Raw genomic sequence first — 19,638 nt, 5'->3', positions numbered from 1 at the left:
GGCCGGAGAAAAAGGGCGGCCAACGGGGGTCTGCGACGACCTAACCCTCTGTCCGGTTTGCATAGGGCAATGGATTGCCTGGCTGTTGAGGGATGGAACTGTCATCTACCGACACCCGCGCAGGGTTCTAGCATACATACATGTGGAAATAATAAATTAGTTCCCGAGCTCCCAGTAGGAACGAAGGCTTTCATTCATGGCTCGGCCAGCCAGAATTTTCCTGGCACGGCCATGTACAGCAAAAAAAACAGAAAAACAAACTGCAAGCAGATGAGAGCCATGATTCGCACAATGCACGTGAACTTGAACAACGGATTTCAAAGAAGACAGGCACGCCATTGCCGCAAGACAGCAGCAGCAGGAAGGCCCGTCGTTAGCAAACCGGAACGACGGCAGCTGCAGCGGGAAGAGACATAAGAGAAAGACTACTGCCGTCTTCCTTCCCTACTTGCTTCCTTAGTGTGCACAGTCCCTACTGTAGTTCTTTTTGTTATTTCTCCGAATTTCTTCAAATTGCCCCATCAATCTGAGCTAGTCCTCTGCATGCTCATCCCGGGAATTTGCAGGAGGATCCCAAAATAATAGTCATTATAGTCTTTTGTTATGAATATAAGGGCCTACGCTCAGACCCCCACCGCCACCATCCCCCGCTCTGTGTCTCCTTAAATGATTCCTTCTTTTAGTACATTTTTTTTTTCTTCCTTCCGGTTTGTTTCTCAAGGATACGTGGTGAGTGGACCGTGCTGGACTGGTCTAGTCTCTCAGCGAAAAAGAACAGGGTGTGGGTGAAACCCGTGAAACATGCTCATCCCGACGGTGTCACCGTTTCTACCCAACATCCGGGATTTCCGCAGGGAAGGTGTGCGTGTGTGCAACTCTCAGTGCGTTAGGCTAGACCAGGCCAGGCCAGGTCAGTACTTTCTTTCTTTCTTGCCTTCTTATTCTGACCTTGTGCAGGCTGGTGGGCTCCCCTGCCTATGGAGGAGATTAATGCTGCCACCATCGTATTCCATCCCCCATCCCCCGGTACGTCACGAAAATGTCTATTCTTGGCCCGTGCACACGTACACACATGTACGCGTGTACATGTGCACATGCTTGGGGATGGTGTCCGGGGGAGGAGACCCACAAAGGCTATACATAGGATTTCCAGCAAGTGCAAACATACAGTGCACACGATAGATCGGCAATGAGCCACACGGAGCGAAGCAATGATCGTGCGGGGAAAGGAAATCCTGACAATGGTAGGGATCAGGGGGTTTTGAGTGTGGTTTGTCTTTGCTTTTTCTTTTGTTCTTGATCATGGATTGTTTGCCTTGTCTTGCATTGTGCGAGACGACAGTAGGAAAGTCGAGCTCAGAAAGTACCGTGAGATGAGAAAAATGTATATGTAGGTGCCGTATGATGTAAGTTCCAGAAGTACCCTGTCACCGGTTTGGATGTCCGAAAGAAATGGCTCATGCAGATTCTACTGACCTCTCGAGCCGGACTTCACTTATCTGGGGTCTAGAGAGCAAACCGGAGACCCGTCCGACATTTGGCTCGAAGAGTAAGTTAAGCTTATTTCCCGACCGACATTTGCGCCCACTGCTTTGCAATGATAGATGGGCACGTCTGATTTGCACAATGACGGATGCAGAAGCGTTTGGGGCTTGCTAGACCCGGTAAAAGCCGGGGTGCAGTGTATGTGGATGGAATCAAGCGGTGAATTGGAAAACCTTATTGTGCAGGACCAACACAGACACTTCTTTCTCCGACTTGCTATTTGCTCCGTTGCAACTGGTCTTCATGGGAAGAGACTCTGCGGCACTTTTGATCTTCAGAATACATATGCCCTAGGTAATGTGCAGTTGCCTGAGCTCTGGTGGATACGTGAAGGATGGGAATGATCTGCATATGCAGTTTGATTGCGGTAGTGCGGGTTTAAAAGGTCCGCAGAAGTTAGGGCAAAATAAAGCAGTCAGATAAAGCATGTCTGTCGAGCCAATGGCGGAGAAAATAAGACCTGCAGATCCGAACGGGAGCTTTCCGAGCCGTCCGGCCAAACGTACCATTCCTTGGAGGCAATAGATGTTCTGGATCCTTTGGTATAGGTCGCAGCCAACGCGTCGCCTGAGGATAGTAGGATAAAGCGGATGTGCGAACAAAGCCCTATGTGGTTACCCGAATGGCGCTCGCTGCTGCAAAACAACCACACCAAGTCAACATCGTCTGAACGCCAGCACGGTGAGTTCCCCTTCGCTTTGAATCTATCTTCTGCGCCACAGAAGATGGCTCTTCTTCCAAGGATCGTCTGGGGCTATGCGCGGCCCATTGCAAAAGAAGGGGTTAACTGATCGTTACGGGAGATTGTGAGATTATGCTAAACCGAACCATGCGCCGTGATTGATATTGTTCCGTAATACCCATGCCCTTTTGGAACAGAAAAGGGTATAGTGCCTCGATCAGCATCTTATAGCGTTCGAAGGCGATATAACATTGTAAAGAACAAGGGTTAAGCTCCCGGGGATGCGAACAGTTCAAGCCATATCGGAACATGGTAGCCGGTAATCCAGGGGCCTGAAGTGCGAGGGTGTGAAAGAGTCATCGATATGGCTTGATATCGATGTTAAAGGGCTCCGGTGTTCTCGAGTCAAACCTCTTTTGTCCTCGAGCGCTGTGTTTTGTCTTGACACCTTTTCCTGGGGACGGATACAGCCCTCTACGTCTTCCGTTGGATAAGACATCGCCTCTCATAGAGCGAACCGTGAGTTCCATGAACCCTGTCCAGCTGCTTCTCGAACGCCAATTATTGCCTAAGAGGCTAGGCTTCTGAGACATCATTGCCATTCCATCTGTGGCGGAAAAGAAGAAACATCACTCATTCGGTCATCGAGCAACTGGAGAGAGAACGAGAACCACACTGTCAGAGGCACCTTGTGCTCATTACTTCCTCCACCGCTCAGTCGTGTTGCCTTCAGGGAAAGCCTGTCTGATCTCGAGACCTTCAGTCATTGGTTCTCTGCAACCCAATCTGGAAAATTAAACAATCGCAGATTTATCAATACTCGACCCTTATTGGTGAGTCATCCGAGAAAGTGAAACCCCTCCATATAGATCTTGGTGTACTGAGCAGCCACAACAGTCCCTGCAGGTGCCCTAGTAGCCTGACAGCGTACATACACCAGGATCCAATGCATAGTATTTGCCCAACGTCTATCCAGAGCATAGGAGATAGTAGCGGTGAAGAGAGCAAGAAGATATTGGTTTCCGTTTAAAGCCATGCTGCGCGTCCTGATCGGTTCAGAAGACCTAAAGGCTGTTGCCGTTGAGGAAAGCTTTAATGCGTCGAACTTTCGTTCCCATCTCTTCTTCCTAGACGACCGCGGATCACTCCCCCTTGCAAGATCCTCTACCTGGCAAGACACCACCTCAAAGCTCCCTGTGATACATCTTGAAGGCGAACAGACACACCAACTTATGGAGAAAGACGAGCGCCTTTCTACACACTTCACCGGGATGACGAGCAACGACACGACGATGCAAACCCTGCCCCAGATAGGGTGCCCTTATTGTTATCCAAGCTGTTACTCAGCCTTCGAATCTGGAAGAACCGCAGCAGCAGCACACGGGTTTCACTTCCGACATGAAGGGCAGACTCATCATGATAACAAGCCACAAGAAATGCACTTCATCAAAGTCGAGGATGGCAGCCAGTTCGAGGCTCTTGCTGCCAATGCAGACGCCCCACAGACATCAATCGTCGATTGTGATCTTTATTCTAGCGATGCTGCTTCTGATACATATCACCAGACCGATGATATCAATGACCTCTTTGCGATCAGCGAGACCGCCTCATCCCTGATAGCAGAGGGGACAACACCACGCAGGGCACCCATAACCATCCTCGATGCATGTATATCTCAGGGAAGTGAGCCTTCTCCTCATGAAGCGGAATGGACAAGCGCGGAAAATGTCGCATCATCTGTGTCCCCAAGGCCATGGCTTGAAATTCCAACACCAACTGCAGATAACATTCTTGCTGCAGTTAGCACATCGTATTCAATGATAGCTGCACAGGAACATCACGTATCAGACTCATTCAGTGAGGGTCCTGGTTACGATCGATCCTTATGGGATACAGTGAATCTTTCGGGCGAGGCGCAGTTTTACGGAGAAATCAACAGCGCATTGGCTCAGCTTGACGCGGCAAACATTCATTTGGATCCCTCCATAGTCGAGAATGACGGTTCAAACGCTGCCCAGTCCCTGTTATTCCCGTGGGCTTCGAAAAGGACTGATTGTCCAGCCATGCTTTCGATCGGAAGTGGGCGTGCAGCCAGCCAAGGATGTAATGACGGTTCCTACCAGTACCATAAGAGTCGTTATAGACTTAATGAGCCTTGGCCGCTACCGAATCCCAGTGACATAGGCCCCATCAATCAGGGGAAGCTGCTTGGCAGGCCACTTACATGTCTCCGTGACAAGAGAAACGCATTCTTGATTGAATGTAAGCCCCGTGGGTTGTCGTATAAGGATATCAAAAGGATTGGCGGGTTCAAGGAGGCCGAGTCGACTCTCCGTGGCAGATTCCGCACGTTGACAAAGTCTAAGGAGCAACGCGTGAGGAAGCCACAATGGCATCAAAACGACGTAAGTCACCTGTCCCGGTTGCTCCAACTTTCCTCCTGGTGGTTCTTGAAAAGAAAAATGGGTACTGATCACTGTAGATTCGCCTTCTTTGTGAGGCGGTAAACGTGTTGTCGGAAGCCACGGACCAGGAACATGGCCATTACTCCTTCTGCTGGGCCCAGATTGACAACCAATTACCAAAGGTTTCTTGGAAGAGGGTGGCTCAGTACATCAGGACCCATGGGGGGTCCTATCATTTCGGGAATGCAACCTGCAAGAAGAAGTGGTGCGAAGTCCATGGCGTGAAGATCTAACGTTGACTGGAGAATAAATTGTTAGACTGACTGTCCGAGAAACTTTGGCGTTGAATGGACTCATGTTTTGCAAAAAAGAAGCACTTACTTGTTGTGAGGGAGCGATCAGTGAACAAGTGAAGTGTTGGGGAAGGCGATATCGAAGCAGACTCGTCTCCGTTCTTTGCCTTTTCTCCCAGTAAGATAGAAATCCACATTGTCCGAGAGGACTAGGAGTGTCATGGAATGAGCATACAATAGTGGTCAGTCCGGGGGGTTATCAACGTAGTTCAGGAGGGAATTAGTAAAAGACTAGTAAAGAAGAGGCTGCCATCGCGACTTCCAGATACAGCCTCACCACGTGATTAGCTTCTTCCTATCTGAAGACTGGATTGATAACTAACTAACTAGCATTTCATTTGTGTGTGTAAGCTGATACGTCGTGGGCAGATTGTCTAGCCTTGAGCCTACTCGGACCTAGAAAAGTAGTAGTTCCTACTGAGACATGCTAGTTCGACGGGCGTTCAACACTCCTGAACATCAAACCATACAGACTAAGTCTTACAGGATACTATACTAGTGACTCTCCTCGTATATCTACTACTACAAAAGTCTGCCGCAAAGGCGCTTGATCACTTCTAGTTATTATTTATATTGCAAAATATCTAACCATTGAAATTATATCGCTGCACATATCGGTCTACAACAAAGAAACTTCCCGCGAATCTGGTTGAGGATATCCAATAGCTGCAAGCACATTATGTAGCGAAGTGGGATTCCGACGCAACTCGTCCCATTCGGCCTCAGCCTTGACCATCAGGGTACCAGCAAGGACTGTGCCGTTAAGTGCGACAACGCCCGCCTCAGCAACATCTACAGATGCTGTTGAATCAACTAAAATACGGGCACTTTCACTCCGCCTCGGGCAGATCATCATGGTTGTCTCAGTCATAGCAAGATTGTAACTAATGGTGGCAGGACCAGTGACTTGGCCGGCGTCACTGAGGTCTCCCTTTGCCGTTGCTACTGCCGCTCTGTACAAAGACAGGTAGATCTGATGGAGAGCCTCACTGGAGGGGTTTGATGGCAAGGGACGTGCAAAATGCGCAAAAGGCACCTGAGCCAAATGTTGGTAACCAGACCCGCTGGATGTAGGTTGCCGAGCCACGGCGTCAATCAGGGGCTGCCAGTTTTGGGAGTCACCCTGCGCCATGGCCTCGACAGGAAGAAACTGCAAATGTCTATGGGGTTGACTTGCACCGCTCTCGTCGCCAGAATTGAAGAAGGCAAAGAGTTTCTTGCTCCCTTGGCCCTCTGCGTGACTTCCCTCGGCCCATGCTTTGATACAGGCATATGCGGCTTCTAGATCTTCCTTGTCGAGGAGGTCTGTCTGCGATTGCCACGCCTTTGTAGCAAGAATGAAGTGATTCGGTATTACAGGGAATTTGTTCAAGACCAGCACGTGCGACGGGTTCTCGCGAGGAATCTGAGCGAGGAGAAGGTCGGGAGACGGATCTTGGAAGGGATCGGGTTTCGGTCCACTGGGGCCCTTGTCAGGCTTAGGGGCGCCTGTTGGTTTCTTCGCAAGAGCTGGACAATAGCGAACTTGATACTAGACAGCGAAAGGGGGGGAAAGTCAGTAAGCTGGAGTCGGAGAGGGCGTGTGTGTGTGTGCCGCGGAGATGGAGTGGCTTAGTTACCGGTATGTTTGACGTGTGGACGGTCGCAAGATGCGTCGAGGAGAAGATTAAGTGACCGGCATCTCTGGCAGCAACAAATCTCCTGCTTACCAGGGAAGACAGGCTTTCCGAGAGACCCAACTGCATCTTGCGAGGGCGTGTGTGAGTTGGGTTGGGTTGTTGATCAGGAAGGCAATCGCCATGCGACACCTGCGGGAAGGGGAAAGTGTGGGGCAAAAGGCGGGCAGAAGACTCCGATCGCTGGCCGGCCCGACTACGGATAGATAGATAGATAGATCGATCTATTCACATCTACACTCCCTGTTGCTGAAACCTTGTTCACGCTGCTCAAAAAAGATGTGATGATTTATGTCTGCTCTCAAACGCGAATTTTACATTTTGAGAAATTCACCTTCCCATTTTTCAAGTAGGATATGACCCGCATTTCAAGATAATTCTCGTTTTAGTTGCCCAAACGCCCAATCCATAGCCAAGCACAAGTAACATAAGGGATATTATTACAGGACCACGGGCGCAGCCTCCATGGGTGCCCATCAATAAAGCAAGAAAATCTGCAGAACGGTGGTATCAAGATAAAACTGGTCGAACACAAATAAACAAATCGCTCTCGTCATGCCACAAATGCAAAACCCACGATATGCAAAATATGACATGTCAGAATCGAACAAAATGAAGGGAATGGATGGAGATGGGGTCCTGTCTTCCTCCGGACTTAGTAGGTCATGTCCATGGGCTCGGCATCATGCGGCCGGTACGTATCAGGGAGGAGAACGGCCGGTTGTCCAATGAGCTGGGTGGACTGGTTGTCGACCCAAGGGCCGCGTTCTTCGTCATTGGCACTAAGAACACCCTCAGCACGCTTCAATGTCTCGACGTCCAAGTCAGTCACGTAAGCTTCCCGGTTGGTGCCATCTCCTGCACCACCCGGAAGTTTGACGCGGACTTCGAACTCATTGTCAAGCATCATCTCGTCCTTCCACAGACGGCGCTGCCCATCAAAGACACATAGGACACGCTTCTTCGTTTTGATGCTGCTGCTAGGGCAACCCCAGGACTGAGGGTAACGATCACGGTTGTTGCGTCGCTTGGATGTAGTCGCACGCATCTTAGCATTGGCATTGGACGAACCCTTTGTGACTGCGTTGTTGACGCCCAAGATAGGACGGGCCACCGCCCCTGATCCCTTGGTGCTCTTCAGGGGGCCTTTGCCCGAACGTAGGTTCGAATATTCGTAAGCGTCATCATCGTCATCATCATATTCGTCGTTGTATATGTCGACGGTGCCAGCCGTGTCGTTCAAGTTATGTTTCTCCATCGTCTTTTGCACCTCCTCGTCAGCATCGACTTCAGAAAGCAGCTTCTGGTTGATGGCCTCGCTGGGCTCTTCCTGTTGCACAACCCGAAGCACACAGTCGTCCAGATGCTCGTAGAAGTCCTGTGCGTTACTGAACGTAATGGAGCAAGTTGAGCACTTGCCAGTCGCATCGGGGCTGTAGCTAGATGTCCCCTTGCTTGCCGCTGCAGTTGGACTTCTCTTCCGGCAGTTAGGTGGTGTCTGTTCGACGCCATGCACTGATGTCAAGTGGCGCTTGAAGACGTCCGCCCTGTTGAAGCTCTTCTCGGCGGGCGACCCAGACCCCGGGCAGAAGCCGCAAACCATCGTTCCTTTGTAGTGAGTAAGAGTATGACGGTTCTTGTCATACTTGCGGGCGAAACCCTTGATATGGTATTCGCAGGTGACGATGGGGCACTTTTCGGGTCTCTCTGACTGGTGTGTCAGGATGTGAGCCTTGAGATCCTTGAAAACACGTCTGCACTCCGGGAAAGGGCATCGTCCCTTTTCCTTGGTGTCATCGTCGGACTCTGCATTACTGGCAGCCGGGCTTGGATGAGAGCGCTGGGACTGAACCGAGGAGACCGATGACCTCCGGTCATAAGAGGAAGCACGTCGTGACTGGGGTAGGGCAGGAGCCATGGAAGGGGAAGAGGTCGGCACAAGACTGGGGTGCTGTGCGAATGATTGGTTCGCAGCGTAGCTCTCCGAGGGATGGAGGTGGGAAGGGTCAGGGGATTGGGGCAGAAACGCGCTTTGCGATACGACATAATCAGGCTGTTCGGGGAACGAGATGGTAGGGGGGTTGATGGGATGCTGCTGTAGCATTGGCTGTATAACAGAAGGGTCTGAGGTGGCCTAGTGGTCAGCAGAGGTCGCAGGACAGTGTATCGAATCTGGACGTTGGAACACACCAACAAAGTTTTCTGGGCATTTCTGCTGGTAGAAACCCTCCGAGTCCAGCGTGTTGCCAAAATACTCATTGGGGAAGTAGTCACTCATGACCGCGGCGGGAAGCCCCAAGCCATTCGTTGTCTGGACCCAGTCTTCCGAGATAGCATGCGCAGAACCCGTATTGGGCGATCCGATGGCGGACGAGGAGGCGCTGGCAACGGAAGGACCGGACGCAGTAGAAAGTCCAGGAATGAAGTGATCGGAAGAATAAGGGAGGGACGGGGGAGTGGCGGGCATAGGTGGAAATCCAGCAGCTTTATTGGCGTCCGAGAAAGACTCGGAGTAGATAGGCGGCGTACCGTAGTTGGAGGACTGGGGTACACCGGATTGGTCGTGGGTCTGGCTGAAACCTAGATCGTCCACATGGAAGGCAAGAGGATCGATAAAGGTACTAGGATCCATGGGGTAGGACTGGAAGTACGGGGGATGCTGCTGTCTGGACGAATCCAGGGCCAGCATTTTGTTGTCACCGGTGAAGTGGGTAGGGAATAGTACGAAGTCGGAAGTGTCTGCGTGAGATTGCATGCCCACGCTCCGTGCAGTGGTTGGCTCGTTTCCTTGGGTTCCAGGTGGGAGGATGCGAGGGTTAATGTAGAAGAAGAGAAGGAGGGATGCAATCGATCTGCAACATGATGAGCGTTAGCAATCTGATGTCTCAATCAATGGCATGGAAATAATGTCCGGCAGGGCTCCCTTGGACCCGGGGGCTTGGGAGAGAAGGTTATTGAGTTCAAAGATTGGGAACGGCCCGCTCGGGGAACCTACTATCTATCGCCCTGATAGTCCTGGTATTTAGCGGGAGCCTAGTAGTAGTGACGAGACACAAGCAAGCTCCAACGAGGTTCGGGGAATTTCCCTATAGAAGACAAAAGAGGGAGCTTGGAAGAACGTGTCTAAAAGCTCGGTATTTGAATCCACCAACTGCAAGGCGACGAAGTATTTTGTCACTTGCAGATCCGAATCTTGGGGCGCTGGGAAGGCAGAAGAGGCAGCAAAAGTTTAACACCGCAAGTAGCAGAGGGAAGATGATGAAATGCAAAGCAATGGGATCTCTGAAAGGTAATAAAAATAAAAGAAGGTAGGTGGGACACTGCGTGGAGGAAGCAAGAGAAGGGCAGTGCAGAGGCAGAGGAAGAGGAAGAGGAGGAACAAAGTAGGTAAGGATATCACTTTTGTAATGGTAATGGGCGAGTTGTCTCAACAGCTTCACCAAGGCCCGACCCGTATGTGAGGGAGAAGAGGAATGTGGAATGAGGATGGAAGAGGAAGATCAGATGGAGGGGGAAGGAGGGAGTAAAAGCATAGATAAATGTTATATGATTGCTGGCCCTATGAGTCGCAGTGTGTAGGACTTTACGCAGTGGATATTTAGACTGAACTGGGATTGACCAACTACGGACGAACTAAGAAAAAACCACACTAAAAAGTAAGAGTCGAGCCCATCGCCCGACTACTATGACTACTGGGGCGGGGGGTCTGCGTGCACCATCGCGACAGGGGAGCAGGAGAGCCTAGTGTTTAGCGCGGTTCCAAACGGACTGGGGTGGATTGTGGGTGTGGGTGAGTGATGCCGATGATGATGATGATGGAGGTGATGATGATGGTTAGTGGGTGGTGGGTGGTGGGGAGGGAAGGATCACTAACTGAACCACTAACTAACCAGAGTGGAGGAATGAAAAAGAAAAGAAATAAATCAAAATAAAATAAAACAAAAAGTAAAAAAGAAAAAGAAAAGGGAAAGAGGAAAAAAAAAATAATAATAAAAAGGAACAGGGGTAGTGCTGCTAGTAGGTAGAACTGCAAAGGTGGAGATGCCGGGCGAGCAGGGGCAGGCAGTGAACCGGGCCTAAACCAAGTGGTAGGTATGTGGTATTATTATTAGCACCTCGATACGCCGTACTGCTAGTCGGGTCAAGTCAGTGTACGAAAATAAGTATTACCACTAGCCATCATGCATCATCCTGCACTGCCAGCCGGAGGGTTCACTTGCAGGATAACTTCAGTTGCTTGGAAATTTCTTTTCCTTTTTTCCCGATTCTATTTGGATTTTCTTTTTTTTTTTTTTTTTTCCCTTTCTCATTTTATTTTCCTTTAATTTCCTCTTAGTCATTTTCATTTTAAGTGATCTGCTCACGAATAATGTCGTAAGGATAGATTCAAATGCTCACTTTTCCCTTTCGTCGTTGCTTTTTCTCTTTTCCTCTATCAGAAAATAATCTTGTCGATTATTATGTTTGGTTGTTTTCATTCGATTTCCCTTATACACCACTGTAAACAATTATTAATCTGTTCTATGCCTTTTATTTTTCTCCTTCTTGCCTCTTTCCTGTTTCAGCCAACAATCTTCTTATCCGTTTCTGTATGTGCTTATCTACTTGCAATCGGAGGAGGGATCGTTACAACCCCAATAATACAGTAAAATTCGGAGATGCTCGATACCCAAGTCCTCCCCGAGGATTACCTAAAACAGTAATAAGGGAACCGCATCTGCGATCCACTCCACGGCCGCCCAAACTTTTGTCAAAGCCTCCACAGCTACTAACCTCTAGCAAGCATCTCATACAATCGCCCTTGAAATTTGGGCCCTATCAGAATCTTAATCGACACGCTCTTTTCCGAGATTCCGTACATCCCCTCTCCCTTTTATTACTCCCTTGAATTTTTTATTTGTTTATCTCGCCTCTATGGATTTTTATTGGATGAATTTATCCATGCCTGTCCGTGGGGTTTCTTCTTTCGCAACTCCTGCATGTAAGGTACTACTGTTGAACTTGGGGGATTGGCGGGCCCGTATCATACCATTATTTCGCTTCAGATACAAAATTACTTCTCAATTAGTAGTAGTCAAGTCTGAAACACAATCCTCTGGAGGTGTCTGGAACCCAAGTATCTGAGCAATCGATCGTAATAGACTAGATGAGTATAGGTTAAGGACGATACTAAGAGCTAACGATCTGGAGGCCTGGATGCCTACTACGGGGTCGCCGTACCCCGTGCATTCCTGACATTCGTATCCGCAGGTGTCATCGGCAAGTCCGTAGTGGCACACGTCCATCCTCGGTTGAAAACTTGGCATTAATTTGTCGGTAGCCCATTTGACTATCTACCAAACCTTGTCGGTTACGTAGCAGTTTTAGCGGTTGAATATTTGTTTATTTCCCTTCCTCCGCATTGCTGCTAATCAAGGCACGGCCATTGTTCCTGATAAGATGGTGGCAAAAAGATTTTCTTTCCCCCTCCTCAATGCTATTCAGTAGACGACGTGACCTCCTGCGAGCGGATAATTGCTACGTTTCATAGGCTAGTGGCTACACCATCACGGGGATACGGACTGGGCAACTTTTAGTCCTCGGTGACCTATCCGCTTAGTAGTGCGCGTCCAACCATTTAGTATCTACCCCAGCAGTAGCCGAATCCTCATGGAGGAATCCAGACGAATGAATGTGTCATTGGCTTAACACACACCGCAGAGAAAGCAGACGTTTTGAAAGTTTAAGGGTAATCATTTCTACCGTCAGTGGTCGATCTGCCATTCTTTCCCTCAAGCCGTGAAAATAATAAAAATTCCTATGGCGGGACGCTTCCTTCGTCCCGTCAATGTGGTTCAGATCGTCCTCAATCCAGGAGGGACGGGGGAGGACTGACTAGCAGCAAACTAAGCAACTGGATCTGGGCCGTGGCCGCCAGTTCCGAACACCCATCACTCAAGTCGCCGACCTCATGGGTCCTCTTGACGATCTTAGCTCAGCTCCACTCCCCTTACAACACCCCTTTCAGAAACGTGCATTTTCCAGCGATCGGAACGATTGGTCGGCAGCTCACGACGGGCAAATGAAGCGTCATGGACCGACGACCCTCTTCGATCCAATCAGACTTCCGAGATTGTCCCAGACGGGAAGACGATTCTCATTTAGGGCGTCGGGCGAGGACAATCATCTTGCCCAAACAGGACGAACACGGGACTAGGGTTTTCGATACAGACAGAGCCGCACATTTTTTTGCTCCCCTCCTTCGAGAGAGAGATTGGGGAGTGGGCGAGCAACCTCCGACTTGTCTATAGTGTAAGATATTATAGATTTCAATAGTCTCGTTCCCAAATACGCCGAGCACGTTTGGGAGACACGACGGTCCATCGCACGTTCACCTTCGGAAAAGTATGGCTGTCAAAAGGATGATGACATGCCTTGGCTTAATCCCACGAAGCTGTCGCTTCATTCTTCCCATTTCAATCAAACCGGTATGGAACGCGAGTCAAACATGAGAATAATGACATCGTGGCTGCCAGGTTGAGTGGGTCTATTGTGGCTCATGCAAGGCTGAGTAGCGTTGTTACATACCCTTCCACACTCCGTACGACCACAATACAGAAGTAACAAAGGACAAAGGAACGACCGGACTGATCTGTGCCTATTATTTTGTATTAAAAAGTCCCTTGAATAAGCCCCTCACATCCTGATTATCCTCCACAAAGGAGGATATCTACACGAATGACAAGATATTGTGGGCCTAGAGCAACACTTGGCACGCAAAACGCTTCGAAATTGACAATTTACAAGGCAGTGAACTCTCCCTTCCCCCCTTGTCATCAAGCCTCAGAAGCGGGTTTGGCGCAGTATGCAGATGTAGAATGCAAGCGGTTGGGTTCGAAGAATTTGAACACCAGTGACGAACGCACACACCCGACGCTCTTCTCCGAAGGGGGCGCAAGAGAAGAGACGCTAAGTCGGTGAGGACGGAGTTCCCGACCCGACCTTAGCGCCACATGTTTGGTTGAGCCACATCTTAATACTTTCATCGTGTGTCACCGGGCGGATCTTACCGCACTTTCCATTGGAAGATCCCCGTGCGCTAAAGCCGCGATGAGGACTGATCGAAGTGAGGCGCAGCATCCTGCTCCTCTCTTTCACCGCTCCCTCGGGTCGCGCTGTGGCATCCTGTGATGTGGCTCTCTCCCTATGTCATAGTTTATCCACATGTCGTCTCGGCCAGAAAACAGTGTCGTCGCACACGGTAGAACTGACCCATAGCCGAAACTTTTTGCAGACGAGATTTCGAGAGCAATGTTGCTAAGTTTGGCTCATTAATGTGCGACGGATCAGCTCCGTGGCCGGTTGCGTCGGTATAAACTATTCCACAAGGATTGTATGGAGAAACACCGTGCAACACGCCGCGGAATTCTAGAATGTGTTGAAAACCAGCCCCAATATTGTTGCACAGCGACAAATGCCTCTCTGGTGGGGCATGTTTTGCTTCCTTTTCCTCCTTTCTCTTCCATCCCTCACCTTTCTGGAAGTCCCAATATTGTGGCTTCGTTTCACTGATTTGCTGACAGGGTATTCTAGATGTTCCAGAATCCTGTAACTCCTACCTAGCTTTGGGTACTAACATGCACCACCAGTCTGGACTCTATCAATATTCTACAGTATTATGGGTAGGGGATATTACTCCGGTCGCGTGCCTCCATGATCCTAATAATTTGAACTGACCCACAACAGATTACATGACCTTATGTGCGACAAGAGACACCATTTGCTTGATACAGAAAAGCGAGCACCATTTATCATGGAGCGTCGGTGGACAGCAAGTAATCACGTATTACTCAGGAAATACAATAAAAGCTGACATGGGCGTGCACTCAGGGGCTCCACGTACTGAGCCTTTCCGTACACGAGGGTAATACGACACCCGAATCCCACCCAATGTTTTCGCACGTGGCAGACCACGTAAATATGCTGATGCGTGTAACTTAATTGATCCAGATGAGATTCCAAAACTTTCCCATGCTGACAGTCCCTTATTCTGGAGACGCTCTTTCGGTACGGCAGGGAAGGGCCATCACACTCTGTGTCTCCTGTCTCGCTGACACTAACGGCTTATTTCTGATTTTAGTATCCTGCAGCCAGCTTAAAATAATTACACATAATTACACCAACACAAGTAGTAAGGGGAAAACAGTCTGGAGCATTTCCGTGCAAAGCTGCCTTTCAAGGAGCATCCCTGATCATCGAAAACTTAAGGTGACAGGTAGTTCCAGACATCCCCAGGGATTGACATTGAGGGGTTCGCTAAGCCTTATTTCGAGGTGCGCCCAAAATGTCAACTCGACGGAGGGAATAATCCCTGCTCCCATGTGTCAGACTCAAAACACACACGTACGAAAGGGAAAAAAAAGTTTCTATTGTCAAGGGGAAATGATTGGTATTCGACTCATCGAGGAAATGATCGACCGGCCACTAATTGAAAGATATCAACTTGACCACATTATTCGGTGGTGAAAAGACTCAGATCGGCTATTCTTAGGATTCCACGCTCTCCATCAAGTAATGTGTCTTAAGCGCCCACACGAGCCACACCAATCAGGAAGCATGAATGGGCCAACACGGCTAACACAGTAGTAGTACTACTACTACTACTCTGTAGTATTACTCCTACTATCTTATCAACAGCTTCCGATATCCCCGGATGCTGCTGCAGGCATACAGAATTAGAAACAACACGGTGCGCCTGTAAGGTACACCATCCTGGAAAAGAAGCCCTAGATCTTTGCATCAAATGCAGCACTAAGTTTAGAATCTGATTTTCTAGACGGCTGAGAATACATCCTGGACGCAGTCTGGCTGGTATAGTTACACTCGGATACGGAAGTGACACATCCATCATGGCGTTCCGACGGATCGTGGCCGAGTCTCCACTGCACCCCACTTTTTAGAGAGACTGTTTCGCATGTCACTTTTGTGTCGGGTCCCAGTTGGCAGGTGCCAATTTTTCCAGGGGGTGCCCCATCATTGTTGTCGCGACGACAGATGACTGATGGATCATCAATACGGAGTATATGGGATGGCTTGAATTTTGGCCCCAAATTTTACGAACGATTAGATTACCTCGGCGTTGCGGAGGATGCAAGGAATCGTCCCTCGCCTGCCATCGTGCTTGGGTAAAGTAAGTCACACAAAGGATTCCATTATTATCTTCCTTGGCCTCGTCTCGTGGCGGCACACTAAAAGCCCAAGAGACACTGTCGCAGTCCCAAACAAGCGCCCGACTGTATGGTGCTAGATATGCTAGACTATAGATAGACAGCAGCTTATTAGCTAGTGAATTAGCAGGTGTCGGGCAATGGCAGCGCTTTGTGGATATTTTTATGATGTTGGGACTAGTCCTGCTTAGCTGCATGCACTAATATGTGTGCTGGTGCTTGCATTCGCCCAAACATAAGCGCTGGGATTCTAACCTCTGGCACTGTCTTTCCCTACGGTCGCCAGTAGGAGATCAGGAAAAGGGCTTCCAGAACAACATTCTTGCCGCCCATGAAACCAACTTGAAACAAATGCGATGCTTCCGTAGGACTGCTATTTTGGGGATGGCAGGGATCATGACAGCCATTACACTTTTTACTTTTATTCGGATTTCTTTTCTTTTTCTTCGTCCCGAGCATCGACTTGCGTGGAAACCTTACGGACCAGAAGTAAGCGCTTGCAGCATCCGGATTATCAAGCCGTTGGGAAGCTACTAGCTAGTAGTTTTTTTACTCTAATGATTTTTTTGGGGAGGTGGGTGGAAATGATAACGCTTTTTTCCCTAAAGTTGTGGTCCGTCCTGTTATACTGTATTTCTCGTCCCTTTTTCTTTTTACTCCTCCGCACACCCACGGACTGATAAGCGCTCGGTGTTGTGGATGTCTTGTCGGCAACAATGTAAGTCAATCAGACTAAGTAGATTAAATAAACGAGCATTTCATGGGGGTGTCGGCCTAATGTTGGGTATTTCAAATAACCCCTGACATTGTGCCCGCACGGGAGAACCCCGGTATAATAATTGACTAAGTAACATTCACCTAACTAACTAACTTATCATTCAGACCTGACTAACCAGAAAAAATAGCTGGATAGACAGATAGTAGTTTACTCTTAACGAGACAGACAAAGACAAAGACTACTCCACGTTCCCCTGACGACTTCCCTCCGTCCATTAATCTACATCCCCTCACCAGTCAATCCCCCCTATCCTGGGGGCCGTAAGGAAGGACCAACGAAAATCCACGACCAGTCTCCAAGGGAGAGCTCGGCATGCGAACTAGTAGATCCAGTGCCCGTACTACGGTCCCGGGGAGGCCGGGGAAAGAAATTAGCGTAGTACTTGGCATGGCGAATTCACGACCCTAATGGTGCCCCTCGGATGGGTCACTTAATCAATCTATATTGCTTGAATATATTAACTTGCGTCGTTTAGGAATTATGATTGACAGCTAACAGATTTGTTGGGAATTACTAGATACCTAACTAGAAACTAACTTGGTAATTAATTACTTAAGTGCTAAGTGCTTAAGCGAGCTCTTCTTGCTGATTGGCACGACTATATACCGCTTTGGGAAGGTTAGGTACATGGAGGTTTTAGGAAGTTGGTGTCGGGATGGAAGATGAGGTGCCTGATGACTAGAAAGAGTACTTTGTTACTTTGGATGGATCGTGCTCCACTCAACTTTCTGGGTACCTTTCTGGGTAGTGGAGAATGGAAGAGGGGATGGGTGTCTGTCTATCTGGCTGTCTGGTCCAGACCTTTCTCTGGGTGACTGACTCTCTCCACATTCACACTCACTCTATGTCTTCCCTCTTGGGGCGACACAGATCGGATATTCGCTCTTCGAGACGAGGTATCCTGGGATTTATGCATCCTGGAACTTAACCTCCAACATTATAGACTAAACGTAATCGGGAGCTGGGTCACACTTGAAGCAGTACGTGGATTCCACGCTCAGGCTGACACACAGATTCCCCCTGCGGCGATCCTGGAAAATACGAACAATAACAATAATCAGAGGAAGGGACTCAAGTTGGTTCTGGAATCGTGGCCCTGCTAGCTGTGGGTATGGTTACCCCTCCCTGCCAATTTGTCTGCTGCTGCTCCCAAGCTCCCAGTGGAGCTGTCACGAATCATGAATTCTTGGGATGTAGCGCCATTGCCGTCTGCTAATAGCCATAGCATACTTCTGATCGCTCGATTCCTTCTACGAGACTGGTGTCATGTCGATCTAGGATGGCTTACATGGCTTTTCACATTCTGCAGCTAAGGTCGATATCTGCAGGCCGCTCAGTAAGCCATTGGTGCCAGACAAGGGGGGGAGAGTAATAGAGAATGGCCTTGTACTCGCGGGATCCTTTTCGGCGACCATCACTCTTCATGCATGGCCGAGGACCCCGCGATTCACTCATCTTGTCCAAAGACCCAACAGGAGCCGTATGCACAGACCGGACATGGACCAATAACTCCTCACTGACCCCTTCTCATCCTAGCAAACTTGTGTCGATCGGTGTCGACGAACCTGGTCATCATCTGACAATTAGCCTTCCTCTCGGTGTTACCCAGTCAGGATATGTCGAAAACCGAGTCCCCTGGCTTGGGAGGTCGGGCAGAGAGGGGCAGAGATAGAGAGGGAGAGACACGACGTGCTACTTCTCTTCGCAGTCAGGGAAAGTTTATCCAGGTGTGATTGATTGATCATTGTTGTTCGTTTGATCCTGGGCATTTGTCTTAGGGTGTAACCTGCACACGCGAAGCCCATGTAACACTCGCCATGCAGACAAATTGCACCTGGAAGCTAATCAAGGTTTGTTTTTATTACTCACTTATCCGGCTGAAGGAGCCAATGATCTTAGCGGAAGAGCTACTTAGTTTTCCACCAGCTTCACTCGAGGTTACACGGAAGAGGGGTCGGACTGCCTTGGATAGAGAGGGGAATGGATGCTGTTGGACATCACAACTGACTACCTTTCTGGGCGGATATCATCTACATACTACTTTCATCAGGTCCTTCCGGATTCTGCTTGGAGTCATGCAGAGGAGGGACCGATCCCTGCGACCCATGATCATCCGCGGACATGGCAGCCACTTGACGGTTGCACCGTACCCTTGGGGACTTTGTCGTCGATCACGGCGAATCCACGGATGGATGCATGATTACCATACCAGACTGTAGATGCCGCGTATCCGGCAGGACGAAGAGCGACTCCGCCCAGCACCAGAACTGGCTCAAATTTGAGCGCAAGGACACTCGCCCATTCGGAGATCCGGGTAATAATCAATTCGAATCGACACTAAACCAGATCCCGCGGGACAAGATCTTGGGTCAGTCGCTGATCAAATGCACTGACTTAATAGTCGCTCGGGGCATTCGCCAGATTAGGTTCCGACCGGGCATGTCTTCTTGAAGTGGTCGACTACAAGCCTGGCAGTCGGCGCGATGCCATCCATCACGCTGCTCAATCCCCACCACAGACTTGTGCTGTCCTAGTTCGAGTTCTAACGTAGTAGTACTTTCTTCTGTCGGTCGGAAGCCTTCTCCGGATTCCGGAGGACCTGCGACATGGGCGCGAGAAAGCAAATCAGAGATTTTTTCCAGGTCCAGATTTCAAGTCGACGACTACGTCCCACCCACTCCAGCATAGATTGTGGCCCCCATTCTGGCTCGCACTTATGTTCCGCTACTACGGTTAGAGTACAGAGGGTCCTTACTTTGGACGGTCATTGGATGCTCCGCATTCGTTCCGAGACAGCCAGCTTTTTTCCCATTCATTCCTTCTCCGATTTGCGCACCCCTGCTTAGGTTGATGCATCTTCGGTCAATCACGATGCGCAATGAAGATATGGGATTGGTACATCACATGCGTCCAGCATGAGCTGCCCTATCACGTCTTTCTGTTATGCCTTATTTTCGCAGTATGCATCGTGTAGGTACCTGCCTCCTCCAGGT

At 49.4% G+C, this 19,638-nt stretch overlaps 8 protein-coding genes across 8 annotated transcripts; 3 read left to right on the top strand and 5 right to left on the bottom strand.

Moving 5' to 3' along the window:
* Nucleotides 1-801: 801 nt before the first annotated feature.
* An16g07820 (hypothetical protein) lies at nt 802-1,889 on the top strand (the record flags this gene model as incomplete). Its single annotated transcript, XM_059745305.1, has 4 exons — nt 802-1,026; nt 1,154-1,270; nt 1,395-1,406; nt 1,605-1,889. The coding sequence occupies 4 exons, from the start codon at nt 802-804 to the stop codon at nt 1,887-1,889; spliced, it is 639 nt and encodes a 212-aa protein (XP_059604902.1).
* Nucleotides 1,890-3,261: 1,372 nt separating this feature from the next.
* On the top strand, nt 3,262-4,925 carry An16g07810 (hypothetical protein; the record flags this gene model as incomplete). Its single annotated transcript, XM_001398043.1, has 2 exons — nt 3,262-4,632; nt 4,710-4,925. The coding sequence occupies 2 exons, from the start codon at nt 3,262-3,264 to the stop codon at nt 4,923-4,925; spliced, it is 1,587 nt and encodes a 528-aa protein (XP_001398080.1).
* Nucleotides 4,926-5,604: 679 nt separating this feature from the next.
* On the bottom strand, nt 5,605-7,003 carry An16g07800 (uncharacterized protein; the record flags this gene model as incomplete). The annotated part of the gene is made up of 5 exons (XM_059745304.1): nt 5,605-5,798; nt 5,820-6,021; nt 6,073-6,516; nt 6,695-6,857; nt 6,996-7,003. 5 exons carry the CDS (start codon nt 7,001-7,003, stop codon nt 5,605-5,607), a joined length of 1,011 nt encoding a protein of 336 aa, XP_059604901.1.
* A 313-nt stretch (nt 7,004-7,316) lies between these two features.
* Nucleotides 7,317-9,416, bottom strand: An16g07795 (uncharacterized protein; the record flags this gene model as incomplete). The annotated part of the gene is made up of 2 exons (XM_059745303.1): nt 7,317-8,795; nt 8,850-9,416. The coding sequence occupies 2 exons, from the start codon at nt 9,414-9,416 to the stop codon at nt 7,317-7,319; spliced, it is 2,046 nt and encodes a 681-aa protein (XP_059604900.1).
* A 3,044-nt stretch (nt 9,417-12,460) lies between these two features.
* An16g07780 (hypothetical protein) lies at nt 12,461-12,857 on the top strand (the record flags this gene model as incomplete). The annotated part of the gene is made up of 2 exons (XM_059745301.1): nt 12,461-12,493; nt 12,543-12,857. 2 exons carry the CDS (start codon nt 12,461-12,463, stop codon nt 12,855-12,857), a joined length of 348 nt encoding a protein of 115 aa, XP_059604899.1.
* Nucleotides 12,858-13,609: 752 nt separating this feature from the next.
* On the bottom strand, nt 13,610-14,279 carry An16g07770 (hypothetical protein; the record flags this gene model as incomplete). The annotated part of the gene is made up of 3 exons (XM_059745300.1): nt 13,610-13,825; nt 13,899-14,229; nt 14,260-14,279. The coding sequence occupies 3 exons, from the start codon at nt 14,277-14,279 to the stop codon at nt 13,610-13,612; spliced, it is 567 nt and encodes a 188-aa protein (XP_059604898.1).
* Nucleotides 14,280-15,426: 1,147 nt separating this feature from the next.
* An16g07760 (hypothetical protein) lies at nt 15,427-16,064 on the bottom strand (the record flags this gene model as incomplete). The annotated part of the gene is made up of 2 exons (XM_059745299.1): nt 15,427-15,698; nt 15,773-16,064. The coding sequence occupies 2 exons, from the start codon at nt 16,062-16,064 to the stop codon at nt 15,427-15,429; spliced, it is 564 nt and encodes a 187-aa protein (XP_059604897.1).
* A 1,359-nt stretch (nt 16,065-17,423) lies between these two features.
* An16g07750 (hypothetical protein) lies at nt 17,424-19,347 on the bottom strand (the record flags this gene model as incomplete). Its single annotated transcript, XM_001398037.3, has 10 exons — nt 17,424-17,562; nt 17,616-17,676; nt 17,765-17,874; nt 17,946-18,161; nt 18,251-18,431; nt 18,515-18,632; nt 18,767-18,894; nt 18,989-19,021; nt 19,080-19,244; nt 19,320-19,347. The coding sequence occupies 10 exons, from the start codon at nt 19,345-19,347 to the stop codon at nt 17,424-17,426; spliced, it is 1,179 nt and encodes a 392-aa protein (XP_001398074.3).
* Between the last annotated feature and the right edge of the window lie 291 nt (nt 19,348-19,638).

This window comes from Aspergillus niger (genome assembly GCF_000002855.4).
Source record: "Aspergillus niger supercontig An16".
Taxonomy (NCBI): Eukaryota; Fungi; Ascomycota; class Eurotiomycetes; order Eurotiales; family Aspergillaceae; genus Aspergillus; species Aspergillus niger.
This window is presented reverse-complemented; position numbering and strand designations above follow the sequence as displayed.